This window comes from Talpa europaea (assembly GCF_964194135.1).
Source record: "Talpa europaea genome assembly, chromosome: 10".
Lineage (NCBI taxonomy): Eukaryota > Metazoa > Chordata > Mammalia > Eulipotyphla > Talpidae > Talpa > Talpa europaea.
The window spans coordinates 111542222-111561681 of record NC_140077.1 but is presented as its reverse complement, the minus strand read 5'-3'; the positions used below and the strand labels follow the sequence as shown (position 1 = coordinate 111561681).

The window sequence follows — 19460 nt, the reverse complement described above, 5'->3', positions numbered from 1 at the left end:
ACATCCCATTCCTGGACTGTCCCGCCTGGGGCCCTGCGCTCTGGGGGCTCTGTAACCTTGTACTCAGCGTCACAACAATCTCTATGCTGTGGGTAAGTTTCCAGTCAATGGAAGGCTGTTAGTTAAGTTTGGGGGGAGATGAGATTTATGGCAGATTTTCTACAGCAGGGGGGTCGGAACCCACTACCTTATCTACCACCACCACCACCCCCCCCATTGTTCAAAGGTCAAGGGTAGCTTCACTCCACCACCCCCAGCTATCAGCCCCTGACGTGGCAGGCAGGCAGGCCCTGGCGCTGTGGCAGGAGGGACGCCCAGGTCACAAGCACAGCACAGCCCCGCAGTGTGGCCAGACCCCGGAGGCAGGCTGGTGGGCTTGGCCGTGTGCTGGGGCCAGGAGTCACGGTCCTGACCTTGACTGTGCCCCTGACTGGAGATGGGACCATGGAGTAGTTTTACCTCGCTGGGCCCAGCTGGCTGCTGTAAGCATAGGAGGGTGGAACGCTGGATCTCCAGGGTCCTTTCCAAAGACCAAGTTTCTGGTTTTAGGACAGATATACACCTAACTCAATCTGCCAATTAAACAATTGCAAGTGTATCTTTCTCCAAAGGTGTGACCCCAACATCTTGCTACACTGTCTCACCTTCACAGAGCAGTTTGATCTGTTTTCCTTCCTTTCACAAGGACTGGGCTGACTTGAAAGTCAAGGTTAGAAACCTCAACAAACTTTGTTAGATTTTTGACCCACTCACCTCTGCAGCTGCCCAGGACAACATGCCACCAGCAAGATCCTCGGTGCAAAGTCTCTGTTTTCTGCCTGAGTCTGGTAGAGCCAGTGGCAGCCAGAGCTGAGTAGCAACTCGGGCAGAAGAGCAGTGAAATATTCCCATGCTTTAAGGGAAAGAATTAAATGGCTTTACCTTTAGATTTCTCTATACATCAGGAATGGTCCCTGGAAACCTGCAGAATTGAGGCTCCTAGAGGGGGTGAGTGGGGAGCCCAGCTCACAGAGAACTCTGAGAGCTTTGGGGGTCGGCCTGGTGGAGACACACATTCCAGGAGGGAGCCAGTACCCCTAAGTCACAGCGCTGTAAGTCAGCACGACCTCAGCACCCACACACTGCAAAACAACCAGGAGGAAGGGAACAGTGAAGCCGCATCCCCTGCCGAAGCCGTCAACGACCCAGTGTGAAAACACAACCACAAGGATGGTGTGAGGGTGCCATACCCCAAGCCCCACACTGGCTGTAGTCTGAAGAGAAGCCCCAATTGTCAATCTCTTTTTGCAAAGAGAAAGTGATGGTTGCTGAAGTACCCGCAGTTGCAATGGGACAAACAATGATGGTCGTTCAAGCCACGCAGGTTCTGAGCGCCCGCTTACGACTTGGTGAGCCTGGAAAGGACGTGCATGTCACAATCCAGCAAGGCCCAAATGGGAATTCAGATGCTTTCAGCACCAAGGTGGGGATGTACTGATCTGTCTCCTTCTCTCTCCCCCAAACCCACCCCTGCACCTCCATACTCCACCTGCAGTTTCCAGATCATCACCCCATCACGACCCGGCATCCAGATATTCGTGATACCCTGTGTCCTCACATAGCCCCGACCCTGAGTGTTAATTTAGAGCGTATTCTGACTTCTCTACAACTAGCCACTAACAACATCCTTTCTGGAGATTTCAGAGGCAGCATTAGCAATAGAAGCCCCAAATTCCTACCCAGCAATGGCTTATAAATGAAGTTTTCTCCAAAGTGACTAACTTACCTGATACTGTCTTTGGACCAATCCAGAGAAAGATTCCAAATTAAGGGTCAGTTCCCTCTGCTTAAACGACTATCCCCACCTTCTGCTTTTCTCACAACTTGTATTTTACAGTGACCTTCTCTACAGAGTTTCTCTCAAGTCTCAATCAGCCCTGGATGTTCCCACAACACTAGATTCACACTAGTAACATCACACATCGACTCTATCCTTCTTGTCTGCTAGACAGTAACCCGCTTTAGTGAAAAGGCGGTGTCCTGCTGTTTGCATAGCAAGGACTTAATATACCCGCACATACTAAGTGCTCAGTTAGTAGTTGCTAAATAAATGTCCACCCAGTGAGAACCCCTTTTGAATTAAGAGTAAAGAAGATGTGAATCTGAGTCTACTTTGGCAAGGACTCAAACGCTGTGAGCTTTAATTCCTGCCTCTGTAGGAACTGCTGAGATAATAGCATCTTACCCAACTATGAAGTGCTGTTACAACAGCCAAATGAAATCAAAGAGAGGAAAGTGCTATGTCGAATATAGAGACAAGTATATTAAATATAGTCCAAGGGTATAATTTTTGAAGGTTCATTCTTTTACCTGAAACATATCAAAAGTTAAGAAATTCTGGGCTAATGCACAAATTGGGATGGCTATACACATGATGAAAAATAGGGCTCTTAGCACTGAGTGTTCTTTGAAATTAAGGGTGACATCAATTTAATGTAATCTCTACAGGGTAGTGGTATCATGCATGAGCATGGAGAAGCACCCCGCTAGAGACAAAAGCACACATGTAAGCCCCCTCTTCAGCACCTGCGCATGGATATATCTCACATCTGGAGACCACCCTTGGGGTCGACCAGCCCTCCTCGGAGTACTTCCAACTCGGTAGATTCTGACAGGCCCTCTTGGCACCAGCATGCTCTTGGCTGTCTCCTTAAAGCAGTTTTTTTCTAGTTTAACACCAAGTTCTCTTTCAGTACTTTCCGTGTTCTTCCACACGGTTACACAGGCTCCTTAGAGGGCGCACAGGCCTGGAGCCAATACTGTCAGTCACGTAGCTAATAATTATTCAGCACTTAGCATGTGCCAGCTTCTGCACTAAGTATCTTCTGTGCATCCTCTCATAAAGCTCCTGTAATGAAAATATGGCGTGTATCCATCAATTCTAAGATTTCATTCTCACACTTCACACCTCTGAAATCAGGATGCTCCTACAATTAATACCTGTCAAAGGTGCAATAGTTCCCCCACCCCAAAGTACACAAAATATTGTTGCATCTTAACATCTGTGGCATTTTAGTACCAAAGAAATTTGGCAAGTACCATACTTATTCCCATTTTCAAGTTAAAAACAGAGGTTCGGTTATATTAAGGAACTTGCTATAGATTCATTGAGTGTACACAGTAAGCACACAGACCTCTGTGCACTTCAGAAGGAACCATGAATTTCCTTTTTAACCATTAACTGTAGGATGAAGAGAAGACATTCGACCCACAGCTCAGGCTCTGGGGTTTCACTGTGACTCAAGACCTAATTCTGCCACTGGACTGTGTGACTTGGGGCATGTTGTTTAAACTTATTAATCTCACCTGTAGTTACAATAAAAGCCTAAACCCCAGAGGGATCTGAGACTTTTCAGTGAGCTCATCTGGGTGACAGCTCACTGCACAATACAGTGATCAACAAGTAGCAGAGATGATGAGGATGCCATTAAATTTAAGAAAAAAGGGGTTGATTAGGTCTGTTTTGCTATTTACTCCTGGCCCAATTTTATCCCTAGTACAGTATTACCTTTGGCAGGATTCTGTTTCCATCCTGCCAAGAACACTGAGCAGGGTATACATTTCAGCCCCGTGCCCGCGAGAGGTCTCCTCTAGGTAGTGCCTTGCAGGCATCTCGACTCTAGAAAACATTCTGAGCACCTGCCTGTGTCATGTCCTGGTACAAAGGAATCAAGATGAAGAAGGAATTACCCGCCTCCCAGGCATTTACAATCTAACGAGCAGTGATGGAGACACACACAAATATACCAAAGTAAAATACAGAACATTCTGAGTTGAGTAAAGCATCATGTCAAGAAATCTAACAGAACAAGTAAGGGTGAGTTTCCATCTAGGAGGGAGCAGAGGGGAAGCCTCAGAAAAGAGGCAGCATTTCAAAGGCAAACATGTGCAGGATATGGAAGACTCAGATAAGAAATCAACTTGGAGTAATAACTGTATTCCAAAGGAGATCTCTTTTGCCCACTTTTCAATATCTCTTATGTCCACCGTGTGTACTCTCATTTAGTTCTCTCTCTCCCTTTCCCTCCCAATCTCCACCTCTCCCTCCCTCCCCCTCAGAAGATTTGCTTCTTTATATTTTATTTTATTTTTTAAAAAAAGATTTATTTATTTATTTATATAAGCACTGGGTACAGTCAGAAGCGCAGGAGGGTGAGAGAATTCACCAGAGCCAGAGCGGGGAGCAGAGCAGGCAGAAGGACCGACGCACACTGCTGAGGGGAGCAGCGGGCAGCAGGAGAGGTCTGCGCACCATGTGGGACCCTCACCTGGCCCCAGGGAGCAGCTGGGGATCAAACAGGTGCTGCAGAGGCTGCGGGCAGCTTAGCAACCCAGCGCTCAACCGCTGAGCCACCCACCAGGGAGGCCCGCTTCTTTATATTTTAAATTAGCCCATTTTCTTTGTAAAAACAAAGCATTTATAAAGGAAAAATAAAGGATTTCCATTTAAAAAAAAAAAAGAGGCAGCATTTAAGGTAGACTGGCCGGTTAGGCAGACAAGGGCAGACAGGTGCATTCAAGTTCATGCACCAGAATGAGCTCCCCACTGATCATAATAAAACTGGATCAAGCAAATATCAAATAGCTATTTAAAAGATCAAGAGAACAAAGCAATGAGGACAGGAGGGACCAAGATCCTAGACAGGGAAAATACCCTGATGAGCCTGTATTTGCTGCTGGGTTTGGGGTTTTTGTTCTTGATGCGGGAAGTTGCCAATTTCCATTGCAAACCATGGGAGCCAAAGAGAAAGGAGCAGCCTGGGGCTCACTGCAGTCACCCAGGACTGGGGGGGAGGCTTGGCACCCCAAGCTGCCAGGACCTGGGGCCCAAGAGCCAGGAGGGAAGTCCTAACAGCATCCTGCATACACTTTCCTCTCCAAGTGTCTTGCTGGCTCCCCTAAAAGGCTCATGATGAGGCAAGATGCTTGGAAGCCAGGCAGAAGCAGCACTAGTAAGAGGCTAAAAAGAGACCCGTGTTTCTGGCAGTCTCAGCGCACGTGCTGGAGAACAAATCTTGCAGCTGATCCCCTGAGGAGGGGGTCATCCCTTAAGCTGCCTGAGTGACAAGTCCCAGGAGGAACCACAGACCCGAGCTGAGCAGTACGCCGAGACCCAGTGTCCCGGACAAGAAAGGACTTGCACACAGAGGGTCATCGGTGCTGAGGCTGGGGGCCCCGAGCCTCTGGAGGGGTCTCTGGCTCTTTCACAAAGGAGGACAGTGAGGTTCCCCCCCAGCCCTGCTTCTTACCTGCTGGGCCACCTCCAGCAAGGTGAGGAAACTCCTAGGGCTTCCTGGTTTTTATTGATATGGTGATTAATAATTTTAATCAATAAAATGATTAAACTTGATCTTTAAGGTGTTTTTAGCCTGTTTTATTTATATTTATAATTTATAAAATGCCTATTTTTATTTTATGGTTAATTAAAAAATATCTGGGAGGATTTTGATAATACAGAGAGAAACAATATATCCACTCACCTACAGGTAGACACAAACTCACAATGTGATGGCCTTAATGGCTGACTTGTACTTGAGGAGATTTTATGTACAACATATACATGCTCAGAAGAAAAAAATTAAGGGATACTGATACTTCCTAATAAGAACCTTACAAGTGAAAGCCCTGGGATTTATGTTAAAATAAGTAGCAGAATGAACACTAAAAATAGACAAATGAATTACTGAGCATGAGTAACCACAAATGCAATTAAAGAAAATCTTATTTAAAATCAAGAATGCAGCAAGTTTTTTTTTAAAGATTTATTTATTTATACAAGAGCTGGGGTACAGGCCAGAGGCGCGGGAGGGTGAGAGGATTCACCAGAGACAGAGTAGGGAGCAGAATAAGCAGAAGGACTGAAACACACTGCTGAGGGGAGCAGCGGGGAGACAGGAGAGGTCTGTTGTGCCATGTGGGTTGCTCCCTGGATGGCTGGGAATCGAACCCACACTGCCGAGGCTGCGGACAGCTTTACAGCACTGTGCTCAAGCCGCTGCATCACTGGGGAGGCCAAGAATGTAGTAATTTAAGGAGCAAGCGAAGCTGCTCTGAGTTTACATGAATCAGGCACCATCTATGCCCAATTAAAATCCTAAACCAACTGTATACTGCATACACATGGACACACACAGTTTTGATTCCATGTTGACAGTGACCACATCATTCTTTTATTTTGATCCATTGCAGGTAAATGGGATTTGTTACTGTTCTGCAAATGTTAATAGTAATTAGAAATTCAGGAAAAACACAGTAAGATGAACATCGCAAGAATGATTTCTAAAACTAAAAATATTTAGGAGGAGAAATACAACTAGATGCTTTTCTTTTAATGGCATTAACAAAAAGGAGTCTGATTCAATTTTCTCAGAAAAGTAATTTTTAACTAAGGGCAATAAATCACTTTATGAAAATATGTAGTTTGTATAACATTCCAAAAACACTGCCCTACTCACAGGGGCAAGGCTTGACTAAGATTAATTCCACAATAATGTATACATTATATATTCAATAACAAATATTTTTCATGTAACAAAAGAATTGCATTGCTGAAAATATACATTTTATAACAGTAGCAAGTTATTATGTTACCCAATTTTATGGGAAAAAAGTGTTTCCAGACAGTTTAATATCTCCAAGAAACGTTTTTCTCATAAATATATTGAAACATGATTCATAGAAGGGGGAAAAAAAAAAAAAACCTCAGCTCAAGGATACTGTGTCCATCAGTGGATTTCCAGATGAGATGTGGCAGGCAAAGGCAGGTCACACTGACTTGCATCTGAACTGTTACCCTGTGACCTTTGGATGACACTGGGTTCCTGTATCTTGGGTTTTTCTCAGTGTGGAACGGTGGTTAAGTGTGTTATGTGAAGTGTGCACCTATGGGTGATGAGCTATATGGTGTTGAAACAGTATCTTATTCAAATTGTCTGCAAGCTACAGATGGGTAGAGTCTCCACTTCACCACATATTCCTATTCCTCTAAAAGCCAGGAAAGGATGGAATCTCACCTGAGCCAGTGCATGGCCAGTGATGGAGAGTCCCGTGGTGCCCACCCCACCAGCCTCCAGCCAGGATATGCATGTCTGTTAGCAAGATGGCAGGTACCAAACAGACCAGGCGCGGCGATGTCCTATTTCAGGCCTATTGGGGGCCCCTGTTCCTTTGAAAAAATGATGCCCCATTTCAGTGACCAAAACTCAAATCAGTCAAGGGCCAAAGTTGGAGCTGTTTTTCTTTTTCCTTATGTAAATTGTTCTAGAGGTACATGTGATGAACTACAAACAGGAAACAGCAGAATATATTTTCACAAATCAATGGACCACAACTGTTTTAACATAACAGTGATAGCTTGCTCTATTCCAGTATCTTAATCTACTCATACAAATGTTCACTTTAATGCCAAAACACCTCTCATTCTGGAATGCACAAACTGTTCTGTAGTAATTATGTGCTACCTTTTCAAAGACTAAATATAAAAATAGCGAGCAGGCTCACAGTTATGCTGTGGTTCAAAATGAATTCTAATTAGCTTCACTAAAGAAAATGTCTTTTCCTCCTTTTTGCCAACAATGTATTTTTCACAATATGACTAAATTAATAAAACACAAAAGCCATTTTATGAGTAATAAGCTAAGATATACTTAATATAGTAACTTGATAGAAAAGTTGATTAGTTTCAGACAGGAGTAAGCAAACTAAGGCATTTAGCATTACCAAAAAGAGTAAGACTTTCTCATTTAAAAGAATGGACTTTTAATTAGGTGGGTAGGTTTTCAAGACAGACTCAAAGGTCAAGGGGCTGGCAGAGACTAATGACATCTTAACTACAGAACTTGAATTAGAACAAAGCATCACATTCTGCCTCTGAGCACTGCCCTGCTAGAGGGTCATCTATCTCCCTGTGCAGAGTTAGAGTTGCATGGCATGTCTCATAGGTACCAATCATGTTCTTTCAATAGTTGGTCTAAAATCAAGTACCTACCACTAGGTAATAGGTGTCAAAATGGATCCTGATTAATCAGAACAATTAGCTAATCTTACCATAGATGGAGTCATTCCAGAAGCATGTTGCCAGTTGCAAGAGAGGAAGGTGCTGGCTGCATAAAGCACCCTCACTCAGCTCACAGTCCAACCAGAGAACCAGCCAGGTAGGGAATTAACCTCAGAAAAATGGGTTATTACACATAGCCAAGGCATTTATGAAAGGAAGACATCCATGAGACAACATGTGTTTTCTTTAGGAATGAAATATTAAACTCATATGAACAACATCACCTATTTGCTTGAAGTGCTCTATGCACAGTTTTCTCCAGACTAAAAGGTGAAGGTATGCAAATGCACAGATTAAATTCATTCTAGGGCAAACTTCAATTGCCGCAGCAAATAACTGCTTCAACCAATTCCTCTTATTTAAGAGAAAACTCGAGCTTTCTCTCATTGTCCAAAAGGTCTATCTGAAGTGGTCATTTGCTATTCCCTTCATTTGGAAAAATCCTGACATCCTTCTAGTCCCATTAATTTTAAATTCTCCTGGAATGAAGCTGTGTGCACCTAGACAAAGTCATACTTGACATCTATACAGGGAGAGCTTACTGCCAACCTACAAGATTTCCTTCCAGTTGCAGTGGGGTCCCTTTGATGTACCAGGTCTACCAGATGTCTTACTCCCAGTAACAACACCCAGGCAGTGCTATTCCCAGCTGCTTCTTTGTGTGACAATAGCTGACTCCAATGGATAGCTCTAGTCCATCACCTATAGAAAGCCCCCTTAGAGACCACCAAAGCAAAGCTCGCAAAACAGAGATGCGCATGCATGAGGAGACGGAATCCAGGTTTCCTCAGAATGCTTAGGGTCAAAGAAGCTCTTGGGAAATCATGACTGGCTTCCTGCTCCGGATCTCCCACCAACCCTAAAGGGAAGCCAGAAGAGAATGGATACAGGGGCTACCTTTGCCCTCTTCACTACACTGAGCAGCTAGAAAACGTCTCTCAGGAGGTAACTTGTCAAGAGTTCAGTTCACGTTGGAGAGCAGAAGAATCCTTTACCCAGGCCCAGCAAGAATAGCTCCACTGTGCCCAGGATAAGGAATCAAGTTTTTTTTTTTTATTTTTTAATTTTTTTTAAGTTATTTATTTTTACACAAGAACCGGGGTACAGGCCAGATGCGCGGGAGAGTGAGAGGATTCACCAGAGCCAGAGTGGGGAACAGAACAGGCTGACTGACAAAATACACTGCTGAGGGGAGCAGCGGGCGAGACAGGAGAGGTCTGCTGCGCCATGTGGGATTCTCGCCGACTGGCCGGGATTGTACCCGCACTGCAGAGGCTGCGGACAGCTTCACAGTGTGGCGCTCAACTGCCTGCACCACCAGGGAGGCCCAGGAATCAAGTTTTTAATCAAGTTAAATCTTGTCTTCAACTTAAGTACACATAAGATAGTCATTGCCTCATCTGCTAAGTGAGCAATGCAGCTGAGATTCATGGACGGGGACACATTTTTATTTAACAGATATATTTTCTGGAATCCTTTCATGTACCAGACTGTGGGAATACAGCTGTTAGCAAGACAAGAACCTCGTTCTCATGGAGGTCATTGTCTCATAGGGGAGACAGACAGTAAGTAGTCAAGTCAATTACTGAAATGATGACAACTTCCAGAAGTAATTATTTTCAGTAGCGCTAACTACTATGAAGAAAAATAAAGGCAAGAGAGGCTGAGGAACAGCTGAAATGTTTACAGTAGTCAAAACACTCAGATGAAGGGACTGAGCAGGGATCTATGCAAATACCTGGGGGGTAGATTCTGCAAAAATTGATGGTGGGATCTGGTTACTCTCACTGGTCACTTAAGCAATAAAACCCCAGGATTCTAAGTAATTTTAAAAATCTTTTCCATGTTGGATTTTGAAATCCAGAGCAACCAGGGTTTTGATACCAAAGGAACAGGCATATTTCTTTCACTAGTAAAGAATCATGGGCTACAGGAATCTGAGGGGCCAACAGATTCATTTGTCAACCGGTTCCACATTAGAATCACCTGGGGATTCCCCCGCACCAATGACTTCAGTACCTGCATGTGGGAGCAACAGCACTTCAACTGCCGGGTGATCATAATAGGCAGCTAGGGTAGAATCACCATCTAAACCAAGTTCCCCTCCAGGAGTACCTGCCCATCATTGTCCAAAGGAAGAAAATGAGACCCAGAGGGAAGACATGACCCCACCCACGGTAAAGGCAATTTGAGGCAAGGCCACAACCCAAACTGGGTTCCCGAACCCCCCATTCCATCTGCATTTAACATGCCCCAGGTGTGGAAAATATGGGGAAACGGCAAGGGAGCGCCCCACGCGTAAGGCCCAGGACTCCTGGTCCGGGATTCGCCACCTCCGGTGCTCTTGTCCCTGCCGCCAAAGTGGCCTGACTGGCAGCAGGTGACGCCGAGAAGTAGCATCAGCAGCACCGAACGGGGTCACGTGGTGACGTGTCCCCAGACATCACTAAGTGGGCCACCAAGACTCCAGCTCTGCAGCTCCTACCTGCAGGGGACAGTCCTCCATGCAGGGACTTGACCGGGCAGCAGTCATGCAGACGCGCCAGTGTTGGGTACGCAAGGACGCGTGAGGCAGCTCTGTTTGTGTGGGGGAAGGGGAAACAGCCTAGAAATAGGGCACATTTGGAAATTTCCTTGCTAAATTCGAAAAAGCTACAAAAACATACCTGTGAAATATTCCCACACGGGTAGAAGTCTACACCACATAATAAAAAGACACTAGCGTTGAGTGAGTGGCTGGATGATGCCTGGTTTCTATTACCTTCCTCTTTTTAAATGCTCTGTATTTCCAGCTTTCTATAAAGTAAATGTTGTTTAAAATAAGGTGGGGGGAGGGCGTTACATGTATTTTAAATCTGCAAGACAATAAACACAGGCCCACAGAGTTGTATTTGGTTACAGTTTTTGAAGCCTGTGTTCCTCTGCTTGTTACCAGTATGTCTTTTTCCTCTTCTGCCCAAGACATAAACCAGGCACCCAGCTCAGGCCACAGTCTACAAGACGGATAAACACTTTAATGGGAGACTCCAATTAGAATCTCCCTGACTTCATTTATACATGCCAAAGTCACAAATACAACTGCATCCCAGCTTTACATTTTTTCATGGCATTAGAGACTAATATTAACACAGTCTGTGTTTCTGGGCTCCAGGCTACTGAACAGATCTCAGTATTTACTTGAGTACTTTCCATGCATCCGGGACTCTTCTAGATTTGGGAACTTTGCCACTCACTAAGACAATGTCTAACAGCCATGTTTACTGTGGCGTTTACATTCTGGTGGGAGGAGACAGAAGCCAAACATGTGAATGACCAGTCAAATGAGGCAGCAAGGTAGGTGTGAGCAGCGCTGGGAAATAGGGAGGGATGCTGGTATTTACAGAACAGCTGGGGAGTCTTAGTGATAAGAGAGGACCCCAGAGAGGCAGCTAGACCTGGGGGTCTCAGGGAGAAAGAACATTCCAAGCATCTTCCTGCTAAATCAAGGGGAACATACTTGTCATCCCCCTACTCTTCAGGTCATGGGAATCACATTCCTGATGTGGATTAGTCAGCTCATGGCAACAGAAGGGCCAGGCAAGAATCTTCTGCAGAAAGTAGGAACCAGGGAAAAGAAAAACTTCAAGGTGAAAAAAAAAAAGGCATTTGCGTATGTTTGGACACCTCTGACAGCCCTCCACTCTTAGCCCCTCCACAGTGTGGAAACTGAATGTGCAAGGAAAAGCCAGTCATGCTGGAGAGAGCAGGCAGACGCGGGTGAGAAACAAGCCATTCGCTGGGTCTCATCTGATAGGAGCACTCCTGTATCGGTACTGGAAAGGACATGAATGAGCCACATATTTCATACAAAATTGTTTCTCAAACCCTTTTAAAAAAATGAATATATGAACTATATGAAAATAGGAACTATATGAAAAGATATGAAATATATGTTCATGCACTAAATATGGAAAAACCCAACATTTCAATGCATAAGCTTTCATTTGACAAATGATTCTTTCTGCTGAAAGTTTTTCTAAATATCACTAATGAAATTGACAAAACATTTTAAAAGGATACTTAAATCAAGCTATCATCAATGCTTCTGAAACAATAAAAGAACTTTCCCTTTCATATAGAAATAAAAGAACTAGATCAAGTCATCATTAATATTTTGAGTTCAATCTAAAAACCACACTAACCCTACACGAAATAAGCTGCTAAGTGATTACTCTCTGGAAGTTTAAAGTACAAGATAACATAATACCTGCAGGCAAGGTTTCCCTTCTACAGAGCCACCACAGTTGAGGCTTGGTGGGGGACAATCGCACAGCACAAGGCTGCCTTGTTTCTCTGGGTTTTATATTACCAACGTAGTTCTCAAGGGCTAAGATAAAATGAAATTCAAATCCTATTCAGTTTAATTCAAAATTAGCATCTCTCAATTTACATGATCAAACACACAGAATCCAGTGTCACGTCAGTGACTTGGCCATAAGTAAAGATCCTCTTTAGCATACACACACAGGATACCTCTGAGCATAAACTGACTTTCTGGGCCTTATCAAAGTGTAATTTCCTTAGGCATGAAGTTTCATGTTCACAAACACACTAAATACGATCAAGCTCCTTCGCCTCACAAGGTGACCTGGTTTCTAAACAAATTAACTTTGCATCATCAGTATCAATCAACACTTTCTAAAAAAAAAAGGGAAGGATGAGTTATAAAGTCCCAGGTTCTTTCCAGATCTTTCCAGATTTCATGTGATGAAATTCCTCCCTTTTTGAGCAGAGGACTTTTAAGAACAGAGGCTTCAGAAGAGATGAGGTGAGGTTTTTACCAGAGATTAGAAGGCAGGATCTTTCCATATCCCTCAGATATGTGTTTCTGGGGCCTGGAATGAGCAGACAAGCCATAGTTCCTTGAAATGCTCAGGCCATATAAGTCCACTGCCAAGACTGTTACCAAAGCCTGAAGCTGAATGAAGGCTTTTAATAGCAGAGTTTGGAGTCCTGGGCTACTGGGTATCTCTGTCTGCCACTGCAGGGACAGGTGAAGAGCTACAGTCTAGCACTAACTAACTAACTAACTAACTAAATAAATAAATAAATAAATAAACAAACACTAAGTGGGGAGGGCAGGATTGTTCTGGGTGGGCAGATTAAGATAAATGATAGCTTTTCTGTAGGCATCTTAGAGAAAAGTGAAACAAACTGGAGACTCTCAAGAAATGTTCCTAAAACCTAAGGGAGGCAGTCATGAGTCCTCAGGCTTGGGAAGGGCCTTCAGGCATCATCTTCCAGGGCTCAGCACCCACAACCCTCGGGACCAGGTCCCACCTGAAGGCATGAGCAGCTTCAGGCCCACGGAAAGAGCTTCCATTTCTATGTGATTCTAGCCCAAGGGATTTCCCCCTTTACTCCACCCAGTCTGTTTTCAGTAACGTCTCCTCACTGACCTCACTTTCACTCCCTGAAGCTGGATTCATTGGCCTTGGGATGGAGGCCAGATGCGTAGTGAGTGGCGCCACCCCAGGGCACCCAAAGGCTCACGGCCCAGTTGCTGCTCTGCTGCAGCCACCTGCAGCCTCACAGGCACACAGGCCCCCTGCATGGACTTTCTGCTCAGCCAGAGATTTGAATTTCAGTAAAAATGTCCTGATCTTTGAAGACACAAGAATATACAGTTGTAGGGTGAGTGAAAATTATCAGGATTTTCCACCCTCCTGCCATTAGCATTAATGATAGAGCCCTGAGGTCCTACACGCATGTCTGATGGTGGGCACCTGGAGTAGGAGGTGGACCTGCATAGATGGGCACACCTGGGCTGAGAGATTGGGCTTATAAGGGCAGCGTCACAGGGACGCCAGTGGAGTAGAAGAGCAGAAAGAAGAGCAAGAGAAAGAACAGCAGAGAAGCAGAGCCCACAAGAGAACGCCAGAGAGCCCAGAAAGAGTGAGGATTCGCCGGGGGCTGGGAGGCCTGCCTGCACCCTCTCCCCAGGCCCCCTGCATGCTGTGTACTTGGTTGCCAAACTACACGTAAAATAATAAAAGCCTGAAAAAGCCACCGAGGGCTCCAGGACTCTCCTTTACTCACCTGCCTGGATCATAGAGATCCTGCTCTGTGCCTCACTGGCGCTACAACAGGGCACTCTTAGAGATTAATAAATCCAAATCTCTTGATTTATAAGTGAGAAAACCAAGGCCCAGGATGGAAGATGTGGCTGCCCCAGAGTCATGGATCACCAGCGAAGGATTTCAAGGCCAGGTCCCATGTCCCCCGCCACAAAAATGCAGGCTGCCCCTCAACAGTGCACTTGACCTTTAGGTTTGCTCAAGTATCCCAAGAGGATTCACTTCACTCACTTCCCATACCCATGAAGTCATCCAGCCCACACCGAGGGCTTACAGCAGCCTTTCCAGTTGGGACAGCACGTGGAGAGGTTACAGCACAGACCCAGAGATGCCTGGCCCAGGTGTGCGAGCCTGGCTCCACCCCTTCTACCTGCATGGCCAGGTAGAAGTCTCCTCCCTATTCTCGCCCTTAGTTCCCTGTCTGTTGTAGGGTCAGGAGTGACACAGGGCAGGTTTTCTATGATCCAGCAGACCGGGTAAAGGAGGACAGAGTCCTGGAGACCTCAGTGGCTTTTGCAGGTCTTTTAATGGAATTTACCAGGCATATGGCAGGCAGGGGTGCTGGGGGGCCGGGAGGCTGGCAGAAAGGCCTGATATTGTTTACCTTGCCCTACACTGTGAAGCAGGGACAGCAGCACTCCAGTCCCAGCACCAGCGTGAGAATTAAATAAATTCCTACACAAACGCTTACAGCATGACTGGCCCAGCGTGAGTGCCGCAAGGCCCATGTTATCGATACCCAAAAAGGTTTCCCTATGTAAAACATGCAAATATCCTAGAAAAATGTACGTCCTACAAAAAGATAGTAGCAGCTGGTTCACAGAGGACAAGGAAGCCCAGAGAGGTTGAGTAACTTGCCCCAAGTCCCACAGCAAGGAAGCAGAGTCTTATACAAGCTCGGTGGTTTGCTCGAGAGTTACTCCCCAATTCATGATTTTCCAAAATTGCTTCCCAACATTTCTGGTACCACTTTCCTCAGTATATTTACACCAGTAGATTCTCGAACATGGTTTGAACTGTGGTGGTCCATTAACAAACAGAATTTTTCGACCCTTGGTTCTGCCTTCAAGAACTCAAAACCAACCTCAAATGTGGGCTGGCTGAATCCCCCGGATGTGGACCTGTGTTGTCTGAGGGTCAACTGTATGAGAAGCTCCACAGGCGCGGGGCCGGCTCCGGGGAGGCCATGCCTGTCTGGCTGCCTTTCCTTTACCTGAAAGTTCACGCCCAGGGCTTACACCAGGTGGAGACCCTGCTCCTGCCTGGCTTTCCACTCTGCCTTCCTGCTGCTCCTTCACAGGCAAACATGGCAAGGCTGGCTAAGGCATCCTTCAAGGGGCCCAGAAATGTCAGGTCCATTGGGATTTTATTTTTAATTGGAAGATGTGGATTTATTTTCTGTATTAATCTCTCCCTCCCTGTCCCCCCTCCCCCGTCCCCAGGTCAAAAAGTGTATGAGCTGAAGTTCAGAAATGACAAGGGAGACGGAACAAAATGTAAAGCAGGAAAGAATTAAGAGTGTTAGAAAGTAACCATGTCATCAGGGAAATGCAGACGAAACCACATGAAGAAGCTACTTCTTAACCCCTGGGATGGCCCCAAATGAACCGTGACAACAATAAAAGGCACTGACTCTGCTGCTGAGGATGTGGGGAGACACCCTGCCCAGCTGATGGGACTAGAAAAGCTGCAGTCACTTTGGAAAACAAACTGGCCGATCCTCAAGAGGTTAATCCGCAGCGACCAGAGGACCCCCACGCTGCACACCCAGGTATGCCTAACAGAAACCACACACAACAATTGTAGGTGACCCCCGACAGTACATCACAGGGAGGAGCCCAATGCCACTGCCGGTGAGCGTGGAAACTGGTGCGGCCATTCTGGAAAGCCGTCTGGGTTTACCTTGAATAATTAAACATGGAAATAGCATTGACCAGCAATCCCACTGGTGGGCCTTTGAAGAACATGAAACCACCAACTCAAACAATTCCGTGCTCCACAATGCTGTGGAGGCATTTCCTACAATAACTAGGACGTGGAACAACCTAGGTGCCTGCGGATGGAGGACAAGGACGGGCGGCCCAGTCACACCCTGGAATATTCCCCAGCCGGAAGACAGGATGCGGCCATTTTCAGCAATATGGACGGGGTTCGAGGGAGTTACGTGTGGTGAAGCAAGTCAGGATGACTGAATTCTCTCTCAACAAAGCTGTCACATTTCTTAGGAGATATAAAACTGGTTAGAGTCAAATCCCTAGACTATCCCAGGAGAAGTTGTGTTTTTGTGAATGAGAAATCATAATTGCAGAAGTGGCAAAAACCCAAAAGCAGGTAAAGAAAAAAAATCAGAATGTCTACACAGAATGGGGAGGGGGAAATGATTCCTATTTGACACAATTTCATTGCGTGGAGATTACATGATCCTAAAATCAGACCTTCTCACCTGAAACTCTCAGTTCCAAAAATAAAGGATTTAGAGGAGAGGTGAGAGCAATAATCTAAAAAAAAAAAGTACAGACTAACTTTTGAGACTGAATATAAAAATTTACAAGTGTAAGAATCCTCTGGCATATCATCTCCATGTTTACAAAATAAGATTCTGGCTGGCATCTAAAATGAATCTAGAAATTGAACTGAAATTGAACTACTAAAAGCTAAACCTTCACGTTCTGGAAGTCAGCAAAGGAGACAGAAACACTGGGCTGGCACCATTTCCGATGCACGCAGAGGAATGTGAGAGTAAGTGCAGGTGCACCAGGCTACCCGCCCAGGGCTCCTCAGTGGGGCAAGCGGAATCAGCGCCTCTCAGACCACAGTGAGGTCTCCAGCTGCAGCGGGTCAAGTGATGGGAATCCACGGGGCCTGATTATCCCAATAATCAGCACATTACTGGAAACAGAACTGTAAGACTGCAGAGAATTTCATGTTTTGGACTCTTCAGCTGCCCATTTATTAATAAAATGTTCTTTTACGGTGTGTTAAGCATCATTTGTATGGAAAATCAGCTTACCGTGTTTTTTAAAGCTGGGCAAGGGAAGCACTTGCAGAATCCTGCACTCAGCTCACAATCTCGGAATTTACAGAACTAAAAAGAACCTCCTTCACCTCCCCTATCAAGGTCTAGGTAACCCCTAAGTAAACGCATTTAATATTTACACTTCATCATTCTCCAAATCCTTGACTGAATTACTCGGTTGCTATCCTGTGGCTCAAGGTCAGAGTACAAGCTCCCCCCATGCCCCCCAAAAACCATCAAGCTCAAGAGGGTATGGAATGTCCCTAAAGCTGGCGTGGGGAGCCTGTGGCAGAAGCATGGAGGCTCCCCCACCCCACCTGTTGGTGTTTGGGCCACAACTTCCTCGTCCAGCACAGCAGGTGCTGATTACCCACCAGGGAAAGCTCCTCCACCTCCCCAACAGGTGGCTGAGCGCTGAGGGTGAGAACTTGGCCCAGGAAGCACCTCCCTCCTGCCATGGATGTTGCCCAGCCCGGTGGTCCCTTTCAGCAGCTAACTTCATTAAAACCTGGCTTTTCAGGAAAATAATGGTTTTGAGTAGGTGACTGTGGTCAGCAAAGGCATCTCTCACCTCTGTTCTGCCCCTCCCTCCAAGCCACCCCCTCAGCCCAGCAGAACTCTAGGGGAGGGTCCTGCTCAGGCCCAGAGAAACCAGCAGCCGCCTGGCCCCAAGCAGGCGCGCAGCTCAAACCGCTGCTTCCCCGGCAGAGGCTGGAGAGGACCTCTGGTTTTGGTTCCTCCCCTGGCATCGGGGCTACACCCCGCAGGCATACGCATCATGTTTGAGTTTTAGGGAAGCGAGGTGTTTCTAGTTCGGCACCCTGTGATTGTTAAGAGAAGCTGATTTTCTTTTTTTTTCATTCTCACCAGAAAGCAAAACTCCGGCATATTGACCTCACCTTCAGGCCTAGGGTCGCGCCAGCCCGGACTGGCAGCGCCCGGGAACCAGGCCGACTGCCCGGCCGCGGAGATTGTTATTCCTTGCCCCGCGCCAGGCCCCAGCAGCCCAGGGTGACAGCTCGGCGGCGCGCGGGGCTAGGCTTTACCAGCGAAGTGCGTCCACCCAGCTGGGGACTCAGACGCGCAGAAGAGCCGAAACCTGACTTGAAGAAGCAAGTTCGCCGCGCGGAGCTGCGCGCCCCAGAACCCTGCGCGCCCCAGAACCCCGCCCGCCTCGGGGCAGGCAAACGCCGGCACAGACGCGTCCTCGGTGCCCGCGCCGGGCGCAGAGCTCGGGGTCCGGCTCCCCGGCTTCCAACAGCCGCGGGCCGGCGCCCACGACGGCGGTACCCGAGCCGGCCCGCCGGCCCCCACCTTCCAGCGCCGCCTCGGACAAGCGAGCCCACCTGGGCGAGCCACGACCGAGCGGCGCACGCTCTCCCCAGAGTCCACCCCAGGGGGGCGCCGAGCCAAACTTCCCGGGGCGCCGGCCCGGAGCAGCGCCCAGCGCGCCGCGCGCCCCCAGCCCCGGCCCGGCCCCCGCGCGCGCGCTCACCTGCGTGGGGCATGGTGATGGTCTCGTTGGCGCCGGAGCCCACGTTGAAGATGACCACGGCCGAGGCGTTCTGCAGGGACGCGGTCCGGATCTTCTCCCTGTAGGTGCAGTTGCCCTTGGGGATGAGCGCGATCCAGCTCCTGCCGCCGGCCGGCGCGGCGAACTTGGTGTTGGGGTCGCAGGCCAGGCGCTCGTGCGCCGAGCTCGCCAGGACCACCTCGCCGCGGGCGTCCTGCTTGGGCGAGTGCTCGCCGTAGCGCCCGCACTCGCTGCGCTCCGAGCGCAGCTCCGGGCCGCCGCCCGCCGGCCCGGCCCCGGGCCCCGGCGCGGGCTCGGCGTAGGTGATGTTCACGAAGGCGGTGTACCACTCCTCCTTCTCGGCCACGGTGAAGTCCAGGCAGAGCAGATGCACGAAACAAAAGGAGAGCAGCCATGTTGAGAGCGCCAGGCTGCGGCACGCCTGGATGAGCGACATCGCCATGGCGAGCCGCCGGGGCGCCCGCCCCGCCCCCCGCGCGCCCCCGCCCCGTGCCTGCGCCCCGGCCCCGGCCGAGCCCGGGCCGGCCGCGCCTCCCGCTCACGCGCCGGCCGCAGGGGCCGCGGCTCCGAGCGCGCGGGCGGCGCCGGCCGCTTCTTCCCCTTTCAGGCCGAGCGCGGCGGCCGCATTTCGCCGCCCGGGCGCCGGCGGGGCGCGGGGGCTGGGGGCGCTCGGGGCGTGCGGGGGAGCCCAGCTGCCGA

At 47.9% G+C, this 19460-nt stretch overlaps 1 protein-coding gene across 2 annotated transcripts in view; it reads right to left on the bottom strand.

Moving 5' to 3' along the window:
- RNF150 (ring finger protein 150) overlaps positions 1 to 19203 on the bottom strand; it is a gene marked incomplete at its 5' end in the record, with an annotated part of 123084 nt that extends 103881 nt beyond the window's left edge. For both annotated transcript variants that reach the window (XM_084244789.1, XM_084244790.1), the window contains one exon: positions 18723 to 19203. In XM_084244789.1, coding sequence (XP_084100915.1) covers positions 18723 to 19203 — 481 coding nt within the window. The remainder of the gene's footprint in view (positions 1 to 18722) is intronic.
- Positions 19204 to 19460: the final 257 nt, after the last annotated feature.